A 24,773-nucleotide genomic window follows, 5' to 3' on the forward strand; every position below is an offset into this window, starting at 1 on the left:
CAAAAGATCCTCAAAAGCTAGACATCATGCTGCGATCCAAAGAAATTCAGGAACAAATGAGAAACAAAGTAATTGAGATCTATCAGTCTGGAAAAGGTTATAAAACCATTTCTAAAGCTTTGGGACTCCTGCGAACCACAGTGAAAGCCATTATCCATAAATTCTGAAAACGTGGAACAGTGGTGAACCTTCCCAGGAGTGGCCGGCAGACTAAAATGACCCCAAGAGCGCAGCGACGACTCATCCAAGAGGCAATAAAAGACCCCACAACAACATCCATAGAACTGCCGGCCTCACCTACCTCAGTTAAGGTCAATGTTCATGACTCCACCATAAGAAAGAGACTGAGCAATAATGGCAGCATGGCAGAGTTCAAAGACGAAAACCCCTCCTGAGCAAAAATAACATAAAGGCTTGTCTTAGTTTTGCCAGAAAACATCTTGATTTGATGATTGCCAAGACTTTTGGGAGAATATTCTGTAGACTGACGAGACAAAAGTTGAAGTTTTGGAAGGTGTATGTCCCATTACATTTGGCATAGAAGTAACACAGCACTTCAGAAAAGAAACATCATACCAACAGTAAAATGTGGTGGTAGAGTGATGGTCTGGGGCTGTTTTGCTGCTTCAGGACCTGGATGACTTGCTGTGGTAAATGGAACCATGAATTCTGCTGTCTACCAAAAAATCCTGATGGAGAATGTCCGGCCATCTGTTCGTGACCTCAAGCTGAAGCGCACTTGGGTTATGCAGCAGGACAATGATCCAAAACACACCAGCAAGTCCACCTCTGAATGGCTTAAGAAAAACATGATTAAGACTTTGGCGTGGCCTAGTCAAAGTCCTGACCTTAATCCGATTAAGATGCTGTGGCATGACCTTAAAAAGTTGGTTCATGCTTGGAAACCCTCCAATGTGGCTGAATTAAAATAATTTTACAAAGATTAGTTGGCCAAAATTCCTCAAAAGGGTGGTAAAAGACTCATTGCCAGTTATCGCAAATTCTTGATTGCAGTTGTTGCTGCTAAGTGTGGCCCGACCAGTTATTAGGTTTAGGGGGCAATCACTTTTTCACACAGGACCCTGTAGGTTTGGATTAATTTTTTCCTTAATAATAAAGACATTCATTTAAAAACTGCATTTTGTGTTTACTTGTGTTATCTTTGTCTAATATTTAAATTTGTTTTGTAATCCGAAACATTTAAGTGTGGCAAACATGCAAAAAAATAAGAAATTAGGAAGGGGGCAAACAGTTTTTCACACCACTGTAAATATATTGTATATGCACACACAGATATACAATAAGGTCCAGAAATATTTTGATAAAGACACAAGTTTTGGCATTTTAGCAGTTGCTTACCAATTTACCAAAATATTCAAGATACTGTTATATAATTAATATGGGCTTAGAGTGACGACTCAGCTTTAATTTGAGGGTATTGACATCCTAATTGAAGAAAGGGTTCAGGAATTACAGCTCTTTAATATGTAGCTACCTTTTTTTAAAGGGGACCAAAGATAATTGGACAATTATCTCAAAAGCTCTTTAATGTGTTGCATGGGCTATTCCCTCATTAATCCATTATCAATTAAGCAGGTAAAAGGTTAGGACCTGATTCCAGGTGTGGCATTTGCATGTGGAAGCTGTTGCTGTGAACCCACAACACGCGGTCAAAAGAGCTCTCAATGGAAGTGAAACAGACAATCATTAGGCTGAAAAAAAAAAAGAAATCCACCAGAGTGATAGCAGAAATGTTAGGAGTGGCCAAATCAACAGTTTGGAATATTCTGCAAAAAAATAAAGCACATTGGTGAGCCTGGGAACGCAAAAAGACCTGGATGTATATGGAAGACAACAGTGGTGACAGACAGCAGCCGGCTGAATCCTGTGTGTACAGAGCCAGACATTCTGCTCAGATTTAACCAAATGCAGCAAGGCTGATTGGACGGCGCTTCACAGGACAGATGGACAATGGCCTAAAACATATTGTGATAGCAAAGAAGTGGAATATTGTGCAATGGCCGAGTCATCACCAGATCTCAGCCCCTTCGAGCAGCAATTCACATGTTTAAAGAAGTTGTCCACTACTTGGACAACTGCTTCTCATAAACCACGCTTGGCCCAGATAAAATTAAAAAGCTTATACTCAACTCCCGCGCTGGCGCAGTTCCCGCGGTGTCAGCACTGCAGGTCCCGGGGCTACCATGCAGTTGTTGTGGCATGTGAGCCTAGTGCCCAGTCTGCGCTGGCGTCACTTTCCCCGCCTACTGTTGAATTGAACATGAAGAGGAAGTCAGGGATCAGCTGCAGCCTGGACTTCCTCTTCATGTTCAATTCAACAGAAGGCGGGGAAAGTGACGCCAGCGCTGATTGGGCACCGCCGTCACGTGTCACAACAACCGCACAAGAGCCCCGGGACCGCGAGGGCCGACACCGCTGAAACGGCGCCAGCATGGGAGGTGAGTATAAGCTTTTATATTTTATCGGGGCAAAGCGTGGGGCATGAGAAGGGGTTGTCCAAGTAGTCCAACCCCTTTAAGACAAAACTTAAGGCAGAAAGACCCACGAACAAGCAACTGAAGTCAGCTGCAGTAAAGGCTGACAAAGCCTCACACAGGAGGAAACTCAGCATGTGGTGACGTCCATGGCTTCCAGACTTCAGGCCGTCATTGCCTGCGAAGGATTCTCTACAAAGTATGAAAAATTAACATTTTATTTATGGTAAAGTCAATTTGTCCAATTACTTTTGAGCCCCTGAAATGAGGAGGCTTTGTAGAAAAATGGCTGCAATTCCTAAAGGTTTCACAGGATATTTTTGTTCAACCTCTTTTTATAAACCTGAAGGTCTCCACTTCAATTGCATCTCAGTTTTTTCATTTTAAATCAAAAATAGTGACCTGCAGAGCTGAAATCACAAAGATCCGGCCACTGTCCAAATATTTCTGGGTCTAACTGTACATCTATTCATCTATATATTATCAGCGGTGGCTATATCCTGGACTACACCCCTAATAACAGTTATCCCTTTTACAGTTAAATGATGCTCAACAGTCAGAGACCACCTGGGTGAATAATGTGATCCAGCAGATTGCCAACATCATAGAATCTCAGGATTTGGAAGCAATTAAGCGTGCAGTATTTATACTCGGCAACGAATACCCAGATATCAGGTAAGGAGTCAAAGGGGTGACCAAAAAATGAGTGATTGACCTTCCAGATGTTCAAAATAAAAAAAAAAATATATAAATCATGGCTGCTATTTTTTAGAAACAGCTCCATACCTGTCTACAGGTCGTGAGTGGTAAAGCCAAGATGTAATACCACATAATACACCCACAGGCAGGAAAAAAAAGCAACCATATTTTCCTAATTCTGCACAACCTGCACAACCCCCAGCATTATCTGGGCAGTCATCAGGTCAGAAGTACAAGACATAGTCACATTACCGTGCTTTGTGTGCACAAAGATGGCCACCGCTGTCCATCCATGTGACGGCCCACATACAGCATGCAAGTTACTACTCAACTCCTGTTGCATAAATTGCAGAATAATATTACCTTTATTCTTACAGGAGGCGACATGTCAAGTCCATTTTATGCATCAAAAATACCCTGACGAATTCTGAGAGGAAGTCGGCAGTGAATATGTTGGACATCAATCGGAAAAATCCACTAGGTAGACAGCTATTCACAAATATCCCATGTTGGCCATGTCATTTTCTAAAATTTTGGTGAAGCATTTTTTGCGATGTGTTTTCGTCAGAAAACTAGTAGAGCAAACTAAAGGGAATCTAACAGCTGTTTTTTTGCAATGTAATCCGACAGCTGCATGAGGTAGGGGCAAAAACCCTGATTCCAGTGATGTGTCACTTACTAGGCTTTGCTGTTGTTTCACTAAAATCAGTGTTTTATCAGCAGGAGATTATCACTACAGGACTAGGTCTCTTGTGCCTCCTATTGTCACGCAAGGTATGGGAAAGACTTAGTGCAACACAAAGGGAAGAGGGGAAGGAAGCCCAGACTTTAGGGAAAGGGGGAGGTGGAGACCTCCTGGTTGATAGAATATCACCCTGTCTCCCCTAACGTCCCTATATTGGCACTTCACCAATCGCCACACGCATTCCTCGCCCTGTCTTTCCCTGGCATTTGGCTAAGGCTAGGGAAGGGAGATGAGCACTAGTCGATCCCCACTGAACACTAAAGACAACAAGGGAGGACAAACAAAGGAGAATTGCTTAGCTTTACACGACTCCAGACAAATGCGCACACGTCCTGAACACCAGAGAGGAAGAAGTACTGCTCTTGCTCAAGCCTTCACAAGGAGTAATGAATATTGCCGGCACCTCCCTCTGAAATACAGCAGCTATTTATACACCCAGGCCAGGGTGTTAATTAGCCAGGGGAAGGTAGCCGCTGGGTCCTAGAGACAGCCTCTAAGAAGGTGTCCATAATGCAAAACGTAGAGATCTCCTGCAACCAACTGCAGAGCGACTGTCTGTCGCTTCTAACACACGTGTGACACCTGTTCTAACCTCGCCCCCACCACTGATTAGCAGCTATTTGTCAATGCACACTGTACACAGAAAATCTCAACCAATCAGAGGTGTGGGCAGGGTTATACACAGAAAGCTGCCAATCAATGGTGTGGGCGGGGTTATACAGGGCTCATCATTCCAAGCTCAGCTAGATCTGCAGCTGATAAAACAATGATTTTATCAAAACTACAGACCAGTAAGTGATATGTGGCGCCCCTGAGGGTTCAGTTGCCACAGAGGTACTGCACCTCACCCAGAGGCGCGGTGTCTCCCTTCTCTCAGGTAAGGATGGAGTGCTGCACGGAACCCCAACACCTGCATCCAACACTACACTGCTCCAGGCCGGCTGGAGGGGCAACATGCGTGCATAGAGCTGAGCCCTGACCCTGGCTGGAGTGGGGGGAACCAGTAGTGGGTGTGGGTGGAGGAAGTAGTTTAGAGGAGCACCATGGAAGGAGGTATAAAAAGGGAAGCCATTTTAGAGTGGCAGTTCAGAACAGAAGAGAATGGTAAGTCAGTGAGTGAGAGCAGTCATGGAGCAGAGTCTCTTTAGGAGCTCTGCCCCACAAGTAGCGCCTAGTCCTAGAGGCACAGGTGGGGAGCAGAGGAGTAGGCTCCGATCTACAGAAGGGATCCTAGGGGGTACGGCGAGTGCGAGACGGCACCCATACGCCCCGAATCTGTCAGAAGACAGAGGGATCGTAGGCTGCAAGAAGGGGACCGGCCCCTGGTCCAGCCGTGTTACTCTAAGTCCCGGCTGGGAAAACCGGAGGATTCTGGCTTATATAGTCAGTTGCCGAAGCCTCATTCTAATCCCCGTGAGGGTCAAGCAGGTCCTGGAACTCCAACGAGACAGGAGGGACTTCAGAGCACCCGAGCGGGATTGAGAGTGGGAAGCGCAGGGCAGGAGGGAGAAAGACCCAGCGTGAAGACGGTCTAGCTAGGAACACAAGAAAGTGGGGTTCCGTCAGGTGTTCCTAATCTGCCTGAATAGCTGAACCCCTGCCTGGTGAACGCAGCGCGACGTGGGAGGCTGACACCCGTATAGTGCACAAGTGGAACTGTCATAAGAACTGTGAGTAAAAACTCGGATGACTGCACTGTACTGCCTCCGTCCATTATTCCTTCTGCGTCATCTTCCCCCCCTGCACTAAAACGCCCAGCGCAACCACCAGCACTTACATTGCCCTGGAACTAGCTCTTCCTGTGGAGAGCCACACCATCCCTGCTGCAGTAACATCAGCTTCAGAGGACTGCTTCGCAGCGGCGTCTCCCTTTAGCCGCATTCCACAGGTGGCGTCACGAACACTTTACAAATCCCCTATAAATAATAATCCCCCTTTTCATTGACCGCCCTGGGTCACGGACCGGGCCAACCACTGTGATATTCCCCATACCGGCATCCATAGGCCCGGCTGCCGAGTACCCCACGGCCCAGGGGGCGCGTCAATTCTGGCGTCACAAACAGGATTCGAACGAATTGACGCGCCCCCTGGGCCGTGGGGTACTCGGCAGCCCGGCCTATGGATGCCGGTATGGGGAATATCACGGTGGTTGGCCCGGTCCGTGACCCAGGGCGGTCAATGAAAAGGGGGATTATTATTTATAGGGGATTTGTAAAGTGTTCGTGACGCCACCTGTGGAATGCGGCTAAAGGGAGCCGCCGCTGCGAAGCAGTCCTCTGAAGCTGATGTTACTGCAGCAGGGATGGTGTGGCTCTCCACAGGAAGAGCTAGTTCCAGGGCAATGTAAGTGCTGGTGGTTGCGCTGGGCGTTTTAGTGCAGGGGGGGAAGATGACGCAGAAGGAATAATGGACGGAGGCAGTACAGTGCAGTCATCCGGGTTTTTACTCACAGCTCTTATGACAGTTCCACTTGTGCACTGTACGGGTGTCAGCCTCCCACGTCGCGCTGCGTTCACCAGGCAGGGGTTCAGCTCTTCCTCAGGCAGATTAGGAGTACCTGGCAGAACCCCACTTTCTTGTGTTCCTAGCTAGAACGTCTTCACGCTGGGTCTTTCTCCCTCCTGCCCTGCGCTTCCCACTCTCAATCCCGCTCGGGTGCTCTGAAGTCCCTCCTGTCTCGTCGGAGTTCCTAGACCTGCTTGACCCTCACGGGGATTAGAATGAGGCTTCGGCAACTGACTATATAAGCCAGAAGCCTACGGTTTTTCCAGCCGAGACTTGAAGTTACACGACTGGTCCAGGGGCCGGTTACCTTCTTGCGGCCTACGATCCCTCTGTCTTCTGACAGATGCGGGGCGTACGGGTGCCGTCCTGCACTCGCCGTACCCCCTAGGATCCCTTCCTTAGATCGGCGCCTACTCCTCTGCTCCCCACCTGGGCCTCTAGGACTGGGCCCTACTTGTGGGGCAGAGCTCCTAAAGAGACTCTGCTCCCTGACTGCTCTCACTCACTGACTGACCATTCTCTTCTGTTCTGAACTGCCACCCTAAAATGGCTTCCTTTTTTATACCTCCTTCCATGGTGCTCCTCTAAACTACTTCCTCCACCCACACCCACTACTGGTTCCCCCTACCTCTGGGTTCCCCCCACTCCAGCCAGGGTCAGAGCTCAGCTCTGCGCATGCATGTTGCCCCTCCAGCCGGCCTGGAGCAGTGTAGTGTTGGATGCAGGTGTTGGGGTTCTGGGCAGCACTCCCTCCTTACCTGAGAGAAGGAGACACCACACCTTTGGTTGAGGTGCAGTACCTCTGTGGCGACTGAACCCTCAGGGGCGCCACAGATACATTTTTGAAATCAGGCTCTCACCCCCTACACAATGATGCTCTCATATTACATAGCAAAAACCTACTGACAGATTCCCTTTAATCTGTGTAATGTGCTGCATTTTTTTGCGTTTTACATGATGTAACTCAAGTCTTTAAATCGCAATGGTTGAAGGTCATAAGATATCCCCAAATCTCTCGGCAGTCATTGTAAGGCAGCATTCACACGACCATATCTTCAGTCCAAGTGCAGCGCTCGGACCAATGTTACTCTATAGGACTGTTTGGATGAGAGATTAATTTCAAAGATCAAAAAAAATTGCAGCATGCAGTATTTTATTACGTATATAGGATGAGTCATCCAATTCAAATCTATGGGTGAGCAAAAAAAGAAAAAAAAAAATCGGAGCACATACGGATGAACCATATAGTGATTCCTTAACATAGGAAACTGTATTTAGTCTTGTAAATATTTAATAACTACTGCTGTATAAAAACAGATTGTACTCGGATTGCATACGGGTGATAAATGACAAAAAAACATTTTCTAGATAAAATTCTAACAATTCTTTATACGCTTGTGTGAATTCAGCCTAAAAGAGATTTCACCCATCCTGAGTTACCTCCTGTATTATACTCCAGAGCTGCACTCACTATTCTGCTGGTGCCGTCACTGTATACATACATTACATTACTGATCCTGTAGTGATCCTGAGTTATATCCTGTATTATACTCCAGAGCTGTACTCACTATTCTGCTGGTGCAGTCACTGTGTACATACATTACATTACTGATCCTGAGTTACATCCTGTATTATACTCCAGAGGTGCGCTCACTATTCTGCTGGTGCAGTCACTGTGTACATACATTACTGATCCTGAGTTACATCCTGTATTATACTCCAGAGCTGCACTCACTATTCTGCTGGTGCAGTCACTGTGCACATACACTACATTACTGATCCTGTACTGATCCTGAGTTACATCCTGTATTATACTCCAGAGCTGCACTCACTATTCTGCTGGTGCAGTCACTGTGTACATACATTACATTACTGATCCTGAGTTACATCCTGTATTATACCCCAGAGCTGCACTCACTATTCTGCTGGTGGAGTCACTGTGTACATACATTACTGATCCTGAGTTACATCCTGTATTATACTCCAGAGCTGTACTCACTATTCTGCTGGTGGAGTCACTGTGTACATACATTACATTACTGATCTTGAGTTACATCCTGTATTATACTCCAGAGCTGCACTTACTATTCTGCTGGGCAGTCACTGTGTACATACATTACATTACTGATCCTGAGTTACATCCTGTATTATACTCCAGAGCTGCACTCACTATTCTGCTGGTGTAGTCACTGTGTACATACATTACATTACTGATCCTGTACTGATCCTGGTTTACATACTGTATTATACTCCAGAGCTGCACTCACTATTCTGCTGGTGGAGTCACTGTGTACATACATTACATTACTGATCCTGAGTTACATCCTGTATTATACTCCAGAGCTGCACTCACTATTCTGCTGGTGGAGTCACTGTGTACATACATTACATTACTGATCCTGAGTTACATCCTGTATTATACTCCAGAGCTGCACTCACTATTCTGCTGGTGCAGTCACTGTGTACATACATTACATTACTGATCCTGAGTTACATCCTGTATTATACTCCAGAGCTGCACTCACTATTCTGCTGGTGCAGTCACTGTGTACATACATTACATTACTTATCCTGTACTGATGCGGAGTTACATCCTGTATTTTACTCCAGAGCTGCACTCACTTTTCTGCTGGTGCAGTCACTGTGTACATACATTACATTACTGATCCTGAGTTACATCCTGCATTATACTCCAGAGCTGCACTCACTATTCTGCTGGTGCAGTCACTGTGTACATACATTACATTACTGATCCTGTACTAATCCTTAGTTACATCCTGTATTATACTGCAGAGCTGCACTCACTATTCTGCTGGTGCAGTCACTGTGTACATACATTACATTACTGATCCTGAGTTACATCCTGCATTATACTCCAGAGCTGCACTCACTGTTCTGCTGGTGGAGGTATAATGCCAGACCTAAACCCAGAAATAGAACTTTCATTGCCAGACAGAGAGCATCACTATTAATAGTTCCAGAGTTAAACCCCAAGTAATACAATCGCTATCAGCGCTATAAAAACTGCAATGTGAGGGACCACATAGCAATCAACAAGGGAAATCAGCGGGACCACTGTATACAGTATATGTCAGACATAGATGGTCCAACCAGCTGTAGTGATGTGATTCTTTTCACTGATGGAAAGCAGAATTGGGAATATATAATATATACTGTAACCAATATAATAGTTTCAGGATGAAGGTTCAGAGTACGGTCATCCTCTGGTTATTCACATGGAGCAGCTTTTGTCAGACAATGAACCATAGTCTTGATTTGACTTTATATCCCACAGATGGGTAATGGGAATACCCTTATAAAGTTCTTTCATTTTGTCACAGCCTGACCCCATCCCTAGCAGTGTGAATAGTGATAGATTCATCTGTGTAGTTTAACTCTCAGTTACATTTTAAAGTACTGTATTTGTCGATTGGATAATTTTGGAAATCTCTTTTACTATGCTGCCTATAGAAAACAAAGGGTTTTAATTTCGCCTGCTAGTGCACCCATTGTTGTCCCCAAGGTAACGATGTCACATGAGTTGTCCGGGCCGCCTATCATGACAAAGCCCTATAAATGACACGTCACAGTGCTATCCATGCTATTCTTCATTTTTCCAACAAGAGTTCTTATTTTTATTATCATTATCTACTTTGTGTCTATTTTACGCATATGTCAGATTCTTATATAATTGCACTCAGCTGCACGTTTGTTGATTTGAATAACGATATATTGTTGTTCATGGTTGCCTGGTGTGGGGGTTACTTTATCCATATACCCCAATCTGTTCTTTGTACAATTTTTGTACTATGTATTTACGGTAATTGGTTTTAACTTTGTCAGTGTTTTGCCTTTCAATAAACTTTATATTTTTCATGATTTGATGTGTACTATACAATTTCTCTGTGCAGTCTTTCTTTCTTTCTTTTTTCATAAAGTGAGAATGAATCACACACATCCCAGATACACAGCTTGCTGCCCCCACCTATGGCTGATAAGTAACTAATATACACACTGCTTTCCAGCAGTCAATGGGTTAGCAATTTCTAAAGCCCCCTATAAATAGCCGATAGCCCCCATACACAATAAACCGATTGGATGAAATCTATCTCACCCGACTCTCCATTACACAGGAGCACTTGGTTTAGTAATTCTGAAGTTTTCTCACTGGCTACTTGTGGGTATTTTAATCTCTCATTTCCTCTGAGTTTTCAGCAGGCTCATTATCTGCAGAGACACAATTAAAATGACAGATAACACTTCTGACAGCACAGGATCCACCAAGCACAATAGGTGAGGTTACACCTGACCCTGCTCCCCCACCCCCCCCCGCCTCCATTTACAATGATTTTTGCACACGCTCATTAGATGATTCAATACAAAAGATAGGGAATGAGTCAGTCTATTGCTGCTAATGTACATGCGCATTTCCTAAAACAACAGGAAACAGGTGTCACGCAAGGTGTGGGAAAGACTTAGTGCAACACAGAGGGAAGAGGGAAAGGGAGCCCAGACACTAGGGAAAGGGGGGGAGAATTTCTTAGCTTTAGACGACTCCAAACAAATGTGCACATGGCCTCAAGCTCCAGAGAGGATGAAGTACTGCTCTTGCTAAAGTCTCACAAGTAGTAATGAATATCGCCGGCACCTCCCTATCAGACACACCAGGTATTTATACACCCAGGCCAGGGAGCTAATTAGCCAGAGGGAGGTAGCCGCTGGGTCGTAAAGACAGTCAGCCTCTAAGAAGATGTCTGTAATGGCAAATGTAGAGATTTCCTGCAACCAACTGCAGGGCGACTGTCTGTCACCTCTGACACACCCGTGACAGTACCCCCCTCTACGAGTGGCTTCCAGGCACTCAGAACCAGGTTTCTCAGGAGAAGAAATGTGAAATGAGAGAACCAATCTGGGAGCGTTCACCTCTGACGTTGAAACCCATATCCCCTCCTCTGGACTGTAGCCTTTCCAGTGCACCAAGTATTGTAGAGAACGATGTTGGAGACGAGAATCTACAATCCTCGAAATCTGGAACTCCAGATTACCACCAACCATTACTGGGGGCGGTGGTAGAGGTGAGGGCTCAAGAGGTTCCACATATTTTTTAAGTAAGGACCCATGGAAAAAGTTGTGAACTTTAAGGGCCTGAGGAAGTTCAAGACGAAACGCTGCTGGGTTAATGACGGCGGATATTTTATAGGGACCAATAAACCTAGGTCCCAGCTTCCAAGAAGGAACTTTCAATCTTATATTCCTGGTAGACAACCACACAAAGTCATTCACATTCATGTCCGGACCTGGCAAGCATTTTCTGTCAGCCATACGTTTATATCTGTCTTCCATGATCTTTAAATTACTCAGCACACCCTCCCATACCGAGGAGAGCGACGAAGCAAACCGTTCCTCCTCAGGAACTCCTGAAGCTCCTCCAGCACAAAGGTACCAAACTGTGGATGATAACTGTATGCACCGAAGAATGGTGACCTGCCAGTGGATTCTTGACGATGATTATTAATGGCAAATTCTGCCAGTGGTAGGTAGGATGCCCAATCCTCCTGATTTTGGGAGACAAAACACCTGGAGTAAGTGTGACGCCCAGCTGCGCTTGGTATCACAGATCCTAGAAGAGTGCATTGATGGATTCCTCCACAAGAGGCCTCCATAAACATTCACACATCTCCACCTTCCACCTCAGACCAGCAGAGGGAGCCCATTAGGGATATAAATAGGGAAGGTGGAGCCAGGCAGTGCAGTTCCTATGGCGAGTTCAGCAAGTACAGGTCTGAATGCAGAGTTGAGCTCAGTTCAGTTGAAGCTCGGAAAAGGGAGCTTAAGGTGTGCCGGCACCATAAGATCGGTGAAGCGCGGCAAGCTGCCGTTAGTGTGAGTAGCCTAGTGAGGGCCCGAGTAGGCCGAAGGCGAGTGGAGAGTTAGTACATAGGGGGCAGAGGAGCTTAACCAGCTCACCCTGAAGAATTTACCAGACACCGGGTCCGAAGCTTACCGGGATCTCTATGACCCAGTAAGGCATAACCGGAATCCCTGGAGAACTACAAGTCCCAGGATCGCTAAAGTGCTGATACGTAACAGAGACGGGAGACACATAGGCCCTGCAAGCTGAGGAGCGTGTACTCCAAGGAAAGGCCCTACCACAAGGTCAGCCAGCGCAGGACAGAGACAAAGTTAGGCCTAGCTCCAGGCAGGTCAGAAACTTACTACGCAGAGGCAAGTAACAGGAGGCCCTACACCCGCTCATTGGGGAGGATCCCGACATGCACCCTTCACCCTACAGTGCTCCGGGACGTGCCTGAATTTCCATCAGTAAAAGGTACTGAAGTGACTATCGTGTCTGTCCCTGTTCTTGCTCTGACCCGGCTGGGTCTCACCTGTCCTGCATTCCCCTTTCCGTACGCTGTCCTGAGGCCCAGCTCCACCTGTGGGGAGCTATACCATCGAGCTGCCTTATCATCAGCCTCAGTGGACTGCGCAGCGCTGGTGATTCTCACCAGAAGCCACAGGTGGCGTCACGAACTTTCATAAAACTAAGAAATCTATTAGCCCCTTTTTAAAGAGTGACCCCAGGGTACGGACCCCGTAGCCGACCACCGCGACATCCCCAAGGCCAGGCTAAAGGCCCGGGTACCCGAGTAATCACCATCCCCCTGGGCTTGTCATAAGTCTCCAAATTCTGATTGACACGCTCGGTCTGACCATTCGACTGAGGATGGAAGGCAGAGAAAAAGGAAACTGCACCCCCAGTTGAGAACAGAATTCCTTCCAGAACTTGGAAACAAACTGGTCCCCCGATCTGACACTGATGCGCCCCCAGGGCCGTGGGGTACTCAGCAGCCGGGCCTCTGGATGCCGGTTGGCGGGAAATATCACGGTGGCTGGCCGGGTCCATGACCCAGGGTGGTCAGTGCAAAAGGGGGGTATTTTTAGAAAGTTTGTGACGCCACCTGTGGTGTCTGGTGAGGATCACCAGTGCTGCAATAGTCCTCTGAAGCAGATGTTAGGGAAGCTTGTGATGGGACGGCTCCCCACAGGTGGAGCAGGCCTCAGGGCAGTGAAGTGAGAGAGCGTGGGTTGAGCTGGGCGTTGTAGTGCAGAGGGAACAGTGGCGCCGATGAAAGAATGGACGGAGGCAGTACAGTGCAGTCATCCGAGATTTTACTCACAGTTCTTAAGACCATCCACAGGTGCACTGTACAGGTGAAGGCCTCCCGCGTCGCGCTGCGTTCACCGGGCAGGGGTTCAATCCTTCCTCAGGCAGCTTGGGAATACCTGGCAGAACCCCACTTTCTCGTGCTCCTATTTTGACCGTCTTCACTCTGGTCTTTCTCCCTCCTGCTCTGTGCTGCCCACTCTCAATCCTGCTCGGGTACTCTGAAGTCCCTCCTGCCCGTCGGAGTTACACAGACTTGCTTGACCCTCAAGGGACTAGAATGTGGCTACGATCCCTCTGTCTTCTGACAGATGCGGGGCGTACGGGTGCCGTCCTGCACGCGCTGTACCCCCTAGGATCCTTTCCTAGAACAGAGCCTACTCCCTGCTCCCCTCCTGGGCCTCCAGACCTGGCCTTAACTGTGGAGCAGATCTCCTAATGAGACTCTGCTCCAGGACTGTTCTTCTGAACTGTCCCGAGCTGTTCTTCTGAACTGCTCTCCAGAACTATCTGACCACCACCCTAAGATGGCTTCCCTATCTTATACTCCTACCAAAGTGCTCCCTCTAACTATTTCCTCCACCCACACCCACTACTGGTTCCCCCTACCTTTGGGTCCCCCCCACTCCAGGCAGGATCAGGGCTCAGCAGCTGTGCTCTGCATGTTGCCCCTCCCGCCGACCTGGAGCAGTGTAGTGTTGGATGCAGGTGTTTGGGGTTCCGTGCAGCACTCCCTCCTTACCTGAGAGAAGGGAGACACCACACCTCTGGGTGAGGTGCAGTACCTCTGTGGCGACTAAACCCTCAGGGGAGCCACATTCCCCCCCGGTAAAACACAGCACGTCCGCGAGCTGGAACAGAGTAAAACAGGGATATATGACATGCAAATTTTTAGATGCATCCACATATAAAATTGTGAAACTCAACATTTCTTCCCTTTATGGGAGGCACATCTTCCTTAAACGTTACAGGTTACATTTTTCAGAGACATTATAAAACTTTCTTAAATAACATTTTCCTTTTTCAATAAGTGCAACAAGTAGCAGCATGAGGGACCCGTCCGCAAACCCTCAACGTAGGCCCTGGGCGTGGCTGCAGGGCATAGGCGATCCTGGAATTGGACCACGGCTTCCGCCACGCCAAACGTTTTTTTTGTTCTGTGATCATGGTTTTTAATATAAAACCAATAGGGTGCACTTTAAGAAGTGCTGAACTATTTTACAATGCAAGTTCTTGGCCGTTCACTGTCCTCAGCCTACAAGTCTATTTACCCTGGCGGGTACTTAAGTAAACACACACTATAAGGCAAAATACTATTTTCAACTCTCAACACTGAACACTTACGGGTGACTATATACAATTAGTGTTTAGTCCCACCTGCTGGCTCAATAGTGGGGACCCCGCCTGGGGTACTTTTCATTGTTCCCTGACCCAGCCGGGTCATGAGGGGTTTCCTGCAGGGGTGCGTCCTCGCTGACACGATACACGTGCAGGGCGTACCAGCCACATTCACCATGGTGCCGGGTGTACGTGACGTGGTCCCCCGGATACAGGTTCCTGTCGGGATGGCCTTCCTCCAGCTCGGTCTCCACATCCCGCCGGTTTACAAATATGTCCCTCTCGAAATCGGGACTCCTGATAAAGCCCCACCCAGCCTTCAGGTTGAACTTCACCACGAGTCCTTCCTCGCGGGGGCTGGGGTGGGCTGACTCCGCCTGGTGGACCTACGCCTTGGCGGCCTTGTCTCGGGCCTCCAGGCGCTCACAACGTGCCTGCCGCGCACGTCGCTCCCTCTCTACTTGCCGGAGCTCCCGCCTGCAGAACTCTTTCCTCTGCACGGCGGCGGCCTCGGTCTCCGGTGAGAACCCCATCAGGTCCCCCCCCCCGGTTGTCCCAGCATAACTCTTCTCCGCTGGGGTAGGCAACCGGGGGCGCTGGTATTGGGAGGAGCGGGCACGGCTGCTGGTTCTCAAACCGGGCGGACCAATCAAAGACTGGCGCGCCGTATATCCACTCGGGTGCCGGAGGTGACGGGAGGGCTTCCAGTAGTAGGCCCGTAGCTTCAGCGCCCGGGAGTGGAGGCTCCGGGAGGGCACTAGATGGGGGATCCTCTGGTTCAGCGCCCGGGGTGGAGGTTCTGGGCTGCTCAGCTGTTCCAGCCAGGGTACGGCAGCATACGGTAAGGGCTGGGGAAAGAGGCCCAGGAGCAGGTCGGCGCTGGCAGCGCCCGGGACTGGGGATTCTCTCCTACCTGCTCCTGTACTCCATACGGCCTCCTGGTTCTCCGCGGGCTCCGCCGGGGCTGGGTGGCCGCTGCTGGCATCCGGTGCTGCTTTCCGCCGTGCTGCCAACTTTTCCAGCAGCTCGCTTCTCCACTTTGCGACCACTGCTTGCTGAGCTCGTTCCACCTGTTGGCCCAGCTCGAGGACCTCACTCTGGAGGAACTCCACGTCCTCCGGGGACGATTTCTCAACTTCTCCCTCCAGGGTGAGGGGGGTCACTTGATGCTGCGGCAGGCCAGAAGTGGAGGCCGAACTTTTGCTTCCTTCCATTCTGGCTGCCGGGTGCGGTCTGTCTAGACTGGTTAAGACCACACCCTGTCTCCATTCCTTCTCTCCGCCTCCTCTCTTCTTTCGGGGGCGGCCCCATGGCGATCTGCTGTCTGTCACTCCATGTGACGGCCTCCCTGCCTTGACGGACACATCTATGCAGACAGTCACTGTTGCAAGGGGCAGGGTTGGCTTTTGGCGCCATTCCGGGACCCGGCCCACGATGGGAGGTTCCATATTGTTGCTCTTTAGCACACACATAATGGCGCCCGTTCTTCTGGGGCGGGCGCCACATTCAGTAACATAACACAGTTCTCTAGGCACACTTCACCCGCCGGTATGGGCTGGTCACGCATCCTGTTCGTGACGCCAGATCTGACGCGCCCCAAGGGCCGTGGGGTACTTGGCAGCCGGGCCTCTGGATGCCGGTTGGCGGGAAATATCACGGTGGCTGGCCCGGTCCGTGACCCAGGGCGGTCAGTGCAAAAGGGGGGTATTTTTAGAAAGTTTGTGATGCCACCTGTGGTGTCTGGTGAGGATCACCAGTACTGCAACAGTCCTCTGAGGCAGATGTTAGGGCAGCTTGTGATTGAACGGCTCCCCACAGGTGGAGCAGGCCTCAGAGCAGTGAAGTGAGAGAACGTGGGTTGCGCTCGGCGTTGTAGTGCAGGGGGAACAGTGGCGCCGATGAAAGAATGGACGGAGGCAGTACAGTGCAGTCATCCGAGATTTTACTCACAGTTCTCCTCCCGCGTCGCGCTGCGTTCACCGGGCAGGGGTTCAATCCTTCCTCAGGCAGCTTGGGAATACCTGGCAGAACCCCACTTTCTCGTGTTCCTATTTTGACCGTCTTCACACTGGTCTTTCTCCCTCCTGCTCTGCGCTGCCCACACTCAATCCTGTTGGGGTACTCTGAAGTCCCTCCTGTCCGTCGGAGTTACACAGACTTGCTTGACCCTCAAGGGACTAGAATGCGGCTACGATCCCTCTGTCTTCTGACAGATGCGGGGCGTACGGGTGCCGTCCTGCATGCGCCGTGCCCCCTAGCATCCTTTCCTAGAATGGAGCCTACTCCCTGCTCCCCTCCTGAGCCTCCAGACCTGGCCCTTCTTGTGGAGCAGAGCTCCTAATGAGACTCTGCTCCCGGACTGTTCTTCTGAACTGTCCCGAGCTGTTCTTCTGAACTGCCCCGAGCTGTTCTTCTGAACTGCTCTCCAGAACTATCTAACCACCACCCTAAGATGGCTTCCCTATCTTATACTCCTACCAAAGTGCTCCCTCTAACTACCTCCTCCACCCACACCCACTACTGGTTCCCCCTACCTTTGGGTTCCCCCCACTCCAGCCAGGGTCAGGGCTCAGCAGCTGCGCTCTGCATGATGCCCCTCCCGCCGACCTGGAGCAGTGTAGTGTTGGATGCAGGTGTTTGGGGTTCCGTGCAGCACTCCCTCCTTACCTGAGAGAAGGGAGACACCACACCTCTGGGTGAGGTGCAGTACCACTGTGGTGACTGAACCCTTAGGGGCACCAGAACACCACATTGGAGGGAACCCTGTGAAGCTTCACAATCTCATTTATGAACACCTGAGCAAGTGTCTTGGCATTGGGAAGTGCAGGCAATGCGACGAAGTGAACCATTTTACTGAACCTATCTACAACCACCAAAACCACCGTTTTGCCTGAAGAAACCGGTAGGTCAGTAATAAAATCCATGGACAAGTGTGTCCATGGCCTACTAGGGATAGGTAGCGGAAAAAGAGTACCAGATGGACGGGCATGCGAAGCCTTAGAACGTACGCAAATACTACAATCAACTACGTGTTCAATTATATCCCGATGCAACCCCGGCCACCAAAAACGATGAGAGTGGAGGTCCGCGGTTGCCTTACCACCTGGACGCCCAGCAAGCACAGAGTTATGATGTTCCTTAATTACTTTGTGGAACAGATTAGATAGTACAAATAACCTTCCTGAAGGGCAGGAGGCAGGTGCATCCCCCTGAGCCTCCAACACCTCACCCTCCAGTTCAGGATACAGTGCCGAAATGACTACCCCCTTCTGTAATATCGGGACAGGATTCTCATGGTCACCACCACCAGGGAAGCTCTGGGACAAAGCATCAGCCTTGACATTTTTAACCCCTGGACGAAAAGTGACAACAAAATTGAACCTAGTAATAAACAGGGACCATCTGGCTTGCCTAGGGTTAAGACGTTTAGCTGACTGGAGATATGACAGGTTCGTATGGACAGTAATAGGTTTATCTAAAGGACAGCAAGCAACACCATGAGCAAGACAAACTCAGCATCCACCATGCTGACTCCGGCTCCACTGTCAACAAACACGGAAATTTTCTCGGATTTGCTCTCTAGCACCACCTCTGCTGTCAGAACAAAGCTGGGACTGCAGTTTGGCCACAAATGTACCCCTTGTTTATCCAACTCCAGACTACCAAGAGTTAATCGAGTCTCCTTTTGTTTAGGAATTGAAGGACAGGTCCTAACAAAATGTCCCTTTTTCCCACAAAAAAAATATGCCTTTTTTTTGCGAATCTCCGGGGAGATGTATGATGCAGGTGTAGCGCCCCGAGGGTTCGGCCGCTACAGGGGTATTGCACCTCTGCCAGAGGTGTGGTATTCCACTCCCAGGTAAGGATGGAGTATGGACCAGGGCTCAGTTAGCTGCATACACACACTCACCCCATTTCCGAGGGACAGCTCAACGGTTCTCCCACTAGACAGAAGTGCAGGCACGACCGACTATGTCCCTGGCTAGAGTGGGGAGGGGGGTGGAATACCCAGTGCTGTAGGGGCAGATAGGGGTTAGTTCCTGAGCGTAGGAAGGAGCCCATTGGTTGCTGGTCACCTGGGCTCATGGTCAGAGGGAGGTATGAAAGGTGGGCACCATCTTAGATCTGGGTTCAGTCTGTTTAGTCAGTGAGAGGAGAAGACCGGGAGTGGAGGCTCTGTAGGAGCTCCACTCAGGAGTGGGCCTAGAGAGAGGCCGAGGAAGAGAGAGTGGAAGAGAGAGAGAGAGGAGGTGTAAGGGAGCTGTGATTACGTCTCATCCCAGCTCCACGAGAAAGGAACAGGAAGGAACAGAAAAGGAGAAGAAGAGACAGAGAAACAGAAGGGCTCAGGAACAAGAAGGTGGAAGGGACCCTAAGAACCCACGAGAATACAGGGTGAAGGGTCAGGCAGATTAAGGGTGCCGGATCCCAAGTTGGTGGAGGAGAAACTACCCTCAGCCAAAGACCGGACGACGTGATCATTTATTGGTGCGACACCTCATCAAACCAGCTAGGAATGCACCATATAGGACACCGGAGAACGGGGCCCACGTTTACCCGCACAAGTCCGCGGCAGCTGGACAAAAGCGGGTCACTGGTGAGGCAGGCCAGAGAAAGGAAAGATGGGGGTCCTGTGCCATATTCCTGAGCTGCCTGGGAGTTGACCGAGCCCCTCACCTGGTGGACGTAGCACGGCTCGGGCGGTCACTACCTGTACAGAAGTGACCCGGAGTACCTGAACTGTGAGTAAAAGACATTGGACTGCAGTACGTTGTCTGTGTGCTCTTTCGCTCCTCCAGCACTAACGGTACTGAGACTCCCACCACCATCACTCCCACCATCCACTACACTGCCCTGGAGCCGCACTCTTCCTGTGGGGAGTCACACCATCCCAGCTGCATACATCATCGGCCCCAGCTGTCTGCCCTGCAGCGGCGGTTCCTAATAACCGCAATCCACGGGTTGAGTAGTCGGACATCACTTAAAACTTGTAAAGGGACTACCACTGGTCTGACCACCCTGAGCCACGGACCGGGTCGCCACTACTACCCCCATCGTTCCCCTATTGCCCGGATCCGAGTGCCCCACGGCCCAGGGGGCGAGTCACAGGGACACCCCCTAACTGCATGGGTTCCTCCACCTCCCCCAGTACTGGTTCACCCCGAGTCCACTCCCCTTGCAGAGGTACACAACCCCGACAAGAAGGCCCTGGAGAAGGTGGTCTCACCCGTCTATCCCGAAGGCGTCTATCAAGATGTATGGCCAAAGACATGGCAGCCTTCCAGGACTGAGGGGTATAATATACAGCCAAGGCATCTTTCAACCTTTCAGTAAGCCCCTCACAAAATTGACTTCTAAGGGCTGAGTCATTCCATTTGGAATCCGTTGCACATCTACGGAATTCCGAACTGTATGTTTCCACTGATCGAATCCCCTGCTGAAGGCGATGTAGCCTAGACTCAGCCAAGGCGACTCGGTCAGGGTCATCATAGATAAGGGCCAGAACCCCGAAAAGCCCCTCCAGAGACTGAAGACAAACCGAGTCCTGCGGTAAAGAAAATGCCCAGGATTGAGGATCGCCCTGCAGTAGAGAGATCACAATTCGAACCCGTTCCTCCTCATTTCCAGAGGAATAAGTACAAAGTTTAAAATACAATTTGCATGCCTCCTTGAATACAAAAAACTTCTCCCTACCTCCAGAGAACCTGTCCGGGAGGGCAACCTTAGGTTCACGCCCCCATATTGGCGACCTGTAGCCGCTGCTGCTGTACCTCACAGCAGAGGTCATTCACCTCCAGAGACAGCCTGTGCAGCCACCCTTGAAGCTCTGCAACTGAACCCATACCAATGGAGAAAGGAAAAAAAAAGGTCCACACCCAAAAACACACAGGAAAAAAAAAAGTCAGTTTTTTTTTCCTTTTCAAAATGTGCTTGAACGGTAATAATGTCACGCAAGGTGTGGGAAAGACTTAATGCAACAAAGAGGGAAGAGGTAAAGGGAGCCCAGACAATAGGGAAAGGGGGGAGAATTGCTTAACTTTAGATGACTTCAAACCAATGTGCACACGGCCTCAAGCTCCAGAGAGGACGAAGTACTGCTCATGCTAAAGCCTTACAAGTGGTAATGAATATCGCCGGCACCTCCCTCTCAGACACACCAGGTATTTATGCACCCAGGCCAGGTAGCTAATTAGCCAGAGGAAGGTAGCCGCTGGGTCCTATAGACAGCCAGCCTCTAAGAAGATGTCTGTTATTCCAAGCGTAGAGATCTCCTGCAACCAACTGCAGGGCGACTGTCTGTCACCTCTGACCCACCCGTGACAGCAGGAGCCTAGAATATTCCCATGACTGTGTGAAAACTGCAACATTTCAAAATTACATTTTTAATATCGATTGTGCTATAGGAGAAGAAAGAAAAACAATACCAAATGTAAACAAAACTGTATAGTTTAACACAAGAACATAGTTAATTTTCTAATGGAATATTCCCTTTAAATGGAAACCTCCTTTAAAGTAACCATTTATATTACAAGTAAGTTGCCCTAATTTTGTAGAACCGTCCAACTACCTAATAGGTGTCCCAATTGTATCCCAATATTTGGGCAGTTCAACATACCTGGTTGGTTGGTTGTTGCCCTCTTCCTATTGAAAACACATGCAGCTGAAGTCTGGGATGACACCATAACCAGGTATTTTAGGTCTTCTCCGAATGACAGCCTCCGGCTTTGGTCACTACCATATTCCGTGGTCCAGTCTATCCTCAACTATTGACCTCAGAAATTACCCACGGGATAGGCGGTCACATACAAACATATAATACTGCATTAGGGAATAGGACCCTCATCTACAAGCCAGAGGGGAAAGCGAATACAAATGCTTGACATGTTCATACATTATTACATTTCATGGGACTTGTGTAATTCCTCTTTTATCCTGTGGTGGCGCTGTAGGGAAAAGAAAAACACATGCTGTCCAGTCCTTTACACACTGCAGTTGATCACGAGATTCCCAGAAGTGGGACGACCTGTGCAACTATCCTGAAAATAGGTTGGTAAAGAAGCGAGGAATGTGTCAATTTGCACAAAAACAGGCGTTCCCATCAACGTTTGGGGCCTGGGAGGAGTTTAAAAAAAGTACCACAATTTTAGGAATGTAAAGTTAAAAAAAATGTAAAAAAAAAGTGTTCAATAAAAAAGCAAGAAAAATTCATATAGTCTGCAATCCTAAGTAAATGTTTGGGATTTTCACAGAAATCGCGTGTTTGCAGACTTTGTTTTGATGAGATAAGTTTTGCTGGAATTTCCCACTGGCAACTTCATGCCGCTCGTATCCTGTCCAGATGTCTGTTACCGTGATCTCTGCCAAATACGATGGTAGGAAGCATTCAGAGGCGGCATTTTGCACTGCCTTTCCTGAGGAAACATGTTCTGTACTTAAACAATTGCAATTAAAAATAAAAAAAACTCATCTGAATATGCTGAGCACTAATAATAAAAAAAAAACCTGCTATCCCCACGTACAATACATTTGTACCGGTACATGCAGTGTTCCGGTGGCTCTGAGACTTAGAGATAAAGTGAGGATTGTTTGGCGGGTCTTTTCTGGACTTCCTGCTTATAATCACATTAAGTTACGCCCCTGCTTATATTGTATCAGCTACAGAGCAGGCACTCTGATTAATCATAGCCTACCCTGTTGCTCTTCTCTCCCTCTCACAGCATCAATCTCATACAGGCAGAGCTGGTGGACACAGACTGGTGGACAGTTGCATCTTAAAGGAAAAGATGTTCCAGATGCTCTCAAGTTCAAGAATGCATTATATTATTTAATGGTTTGGTTGCTTTTATTGTCTTGCAGGTCCTGGAAGGCCAAGGACGGCCATCGTTAAAAGAGGAGGGGCGCAAAGGAATGGCGAAGTTGTCAACACCCCCATTGAAGATCTTATAGTAATGTAATGTATTGGCAGGATTTTAATGTTTTTTGGTCTGCATCACTTAGCTAACCAGTGGATAGGTTTACAATTGGGGCCAGCCCTGGATGGGAGGAGGTAAGTGGGCATAGGAAATTCAGTTTCCTGTTTGTAAGGCAGTTAGTAGAAAAGTATTGAAAAGGGAAAGTCCTATGGTTCTGTAGTTTGCAGACCTTCATTGAAAAGGGGTGTTGTGTGCGAAGAAGGGAGATCATACTCAGGTAGCATGTTCTGAAGGAAAAAAATATCAAGGGGCAGACTGAATCCTTATCTTAGGCAAGTGAGGCCTACAGCATTATCTATACTAGATAAGCAAAAGTGTAGCCAGACCTGAGGGGCTTAAAGGAGAAGATGGCCAGGCTGGGACAAGTGTTCTTCTACGAGGAACTGAAGATGCAGTGGCACACCAAGGGGCATGTGCCCACATCAAGTGGAAGTTGAGAATGGTTATGAGGGTTGCAGTGACGCATCTCAGGGCGTGTGGCCTACTCAAGGGAAGATGGAGGTTCCCATTGTGACCTGTTTATTGACTAACATGTAATGGAAGATATGTACCATCACATGTAACCGTGAAGTTATTATTATCACTTATTTATATAGTGCCATTGATTCCATGGTGCTGTACATGAAAAGGGGTTACATATCAGATACAGATATAACTTTCACAAGAGCGAGTGACTGATGTGGTTTCTGTGCATGTACAGAGAAGGGGAACAACAATCTCCTGGAGGAGAGAAACACAGTATGCCAAATATGCCGAATTGCATTACCTGGATTACGAACTGACGGCTACTTTTCATCAATCCTTCCCATCCGTGGAATTTTATTGTTGATAGAACAGATAAGAGGCAGGTGTAGCGGCATATAAATAATGTGACCGTTATAACGGATAAGCGTTATCATTTCGGACAATGTTATCAGCGGGAAATGAGCTAACAATGAAAGGCTCCATAAAACAGAAGACATGTAAGGTCAATTCTCATATTGTGGTACCTTGTATCCCAAGAGCCAGACACACAGCAGATTTTCCACTGTGTATTACAATAACGTGAGACTTTCCAAAATCTCATGCACACGACGCAGAGAAAATCTTCTAATTTGAAATCTACAACATTACAAGTTATGCAGCATTTATCACCTCGGCTGTCACCCTATGCATTGCAAACAGTGACAATTGTAGAAATATGGCAGCATTTCCTAATTTAAGCTGTGAAGCTGTGTGGGCGTAACGCTACTCAGACAACACAGGGTAAGGGTAAAACAGTGTGGCAGTATTTTATTGAACCACAAAGTGGACAATAAATACATAGAACAGTCCCAGCAATTACCCAAGATGGTACAACATTACACAGTCTCACCCTTCCACTGGCCCGCCTGGGATACAACAGTTGCGACTTTGGGACTTCCAGGGCCAACTACCTCAACCAGTGGCCCTGCACTTTTGGCGTGCCCCCACAGAGAGAAGGTAGCAGCAAGCTTAGGAAGCTAGCAGTTCATCGAGGTACAAGGCCAGAAGACCCGAGGGTCCTACCCTGGCCTCTCCGACAGTTTCCATGGGGCCAGATGACCGGCTGGTCCCAATCTAGCTTCTCCGAATGTCTCCATCAGTTCCAGGTGACCGGAGGGTCCCACCTGGCAACCCCAAACAACATATCCATGGGGCCAGATGACTTCATCATCCCAACCTGGTCTCCCCAAATGTATCCATGGTCTCTCTGATGGTTAATTGAGCAGATCCGTATCTTTCCAGTCAGGGCCATTTACCCTTAGGCTAGAACCATGTAGAATCCAAATCTGTGTCTCTTTGGGTAAAGCCATCCTACCAAGCTGATGGTGTGAAGAGAGTCTGATCTTTGA

At 48.6% G+C, this 24,773-nt stretch overlaps 1 protein-coding gene across 1 annotated transcript in view; it reads left to right on the top strand.

Moving 5' to 3' along the window:
- LOC141153626 (tumor necrosis factor alpha-induced protein 2-like) overlaps positions 1–23,277 on the top strand; it is a 57,575-nt gene extending 34,298 nt beyond the window's left edge. The window contains exons 14-16 of the mRNA XM_073638588.1: positions 3,034–3,170; positions 3,572–3,675; positions 22,805–23,277. Of these exons, the coding sequence (XP_073494689.1) occupies positions 3,034–3,170; positions 3,572–3,675; positions 22,805–22,902 (339 nt within the window). The 3' untranslated portion in view covers positions 22,903–23,277. The remainder of the gene's footprint in view (positions 1–3,033; positions 3,171–3,571; positions 3,676–22,804) is intronic.
- Positions 23,278–24,773: the final 1,496 nt, after the last annotated feature.

This window comes from Phyllobates terribilis, unplaced genomic scaffold, assembly GCF_046119375.1.
Source record: "Phyllobates terribilis strain yellow unplaced genomic scaffold, ASM4611937v1 Scaffold_7__3_contigs__length_470593459, whole genome shotgun sequence".
NCBI lineage: Eukaryota > Metazoa > Chordata > Amphibia > Anura > Dendrobatidae > Phyllobates > Phyllobates terribilis.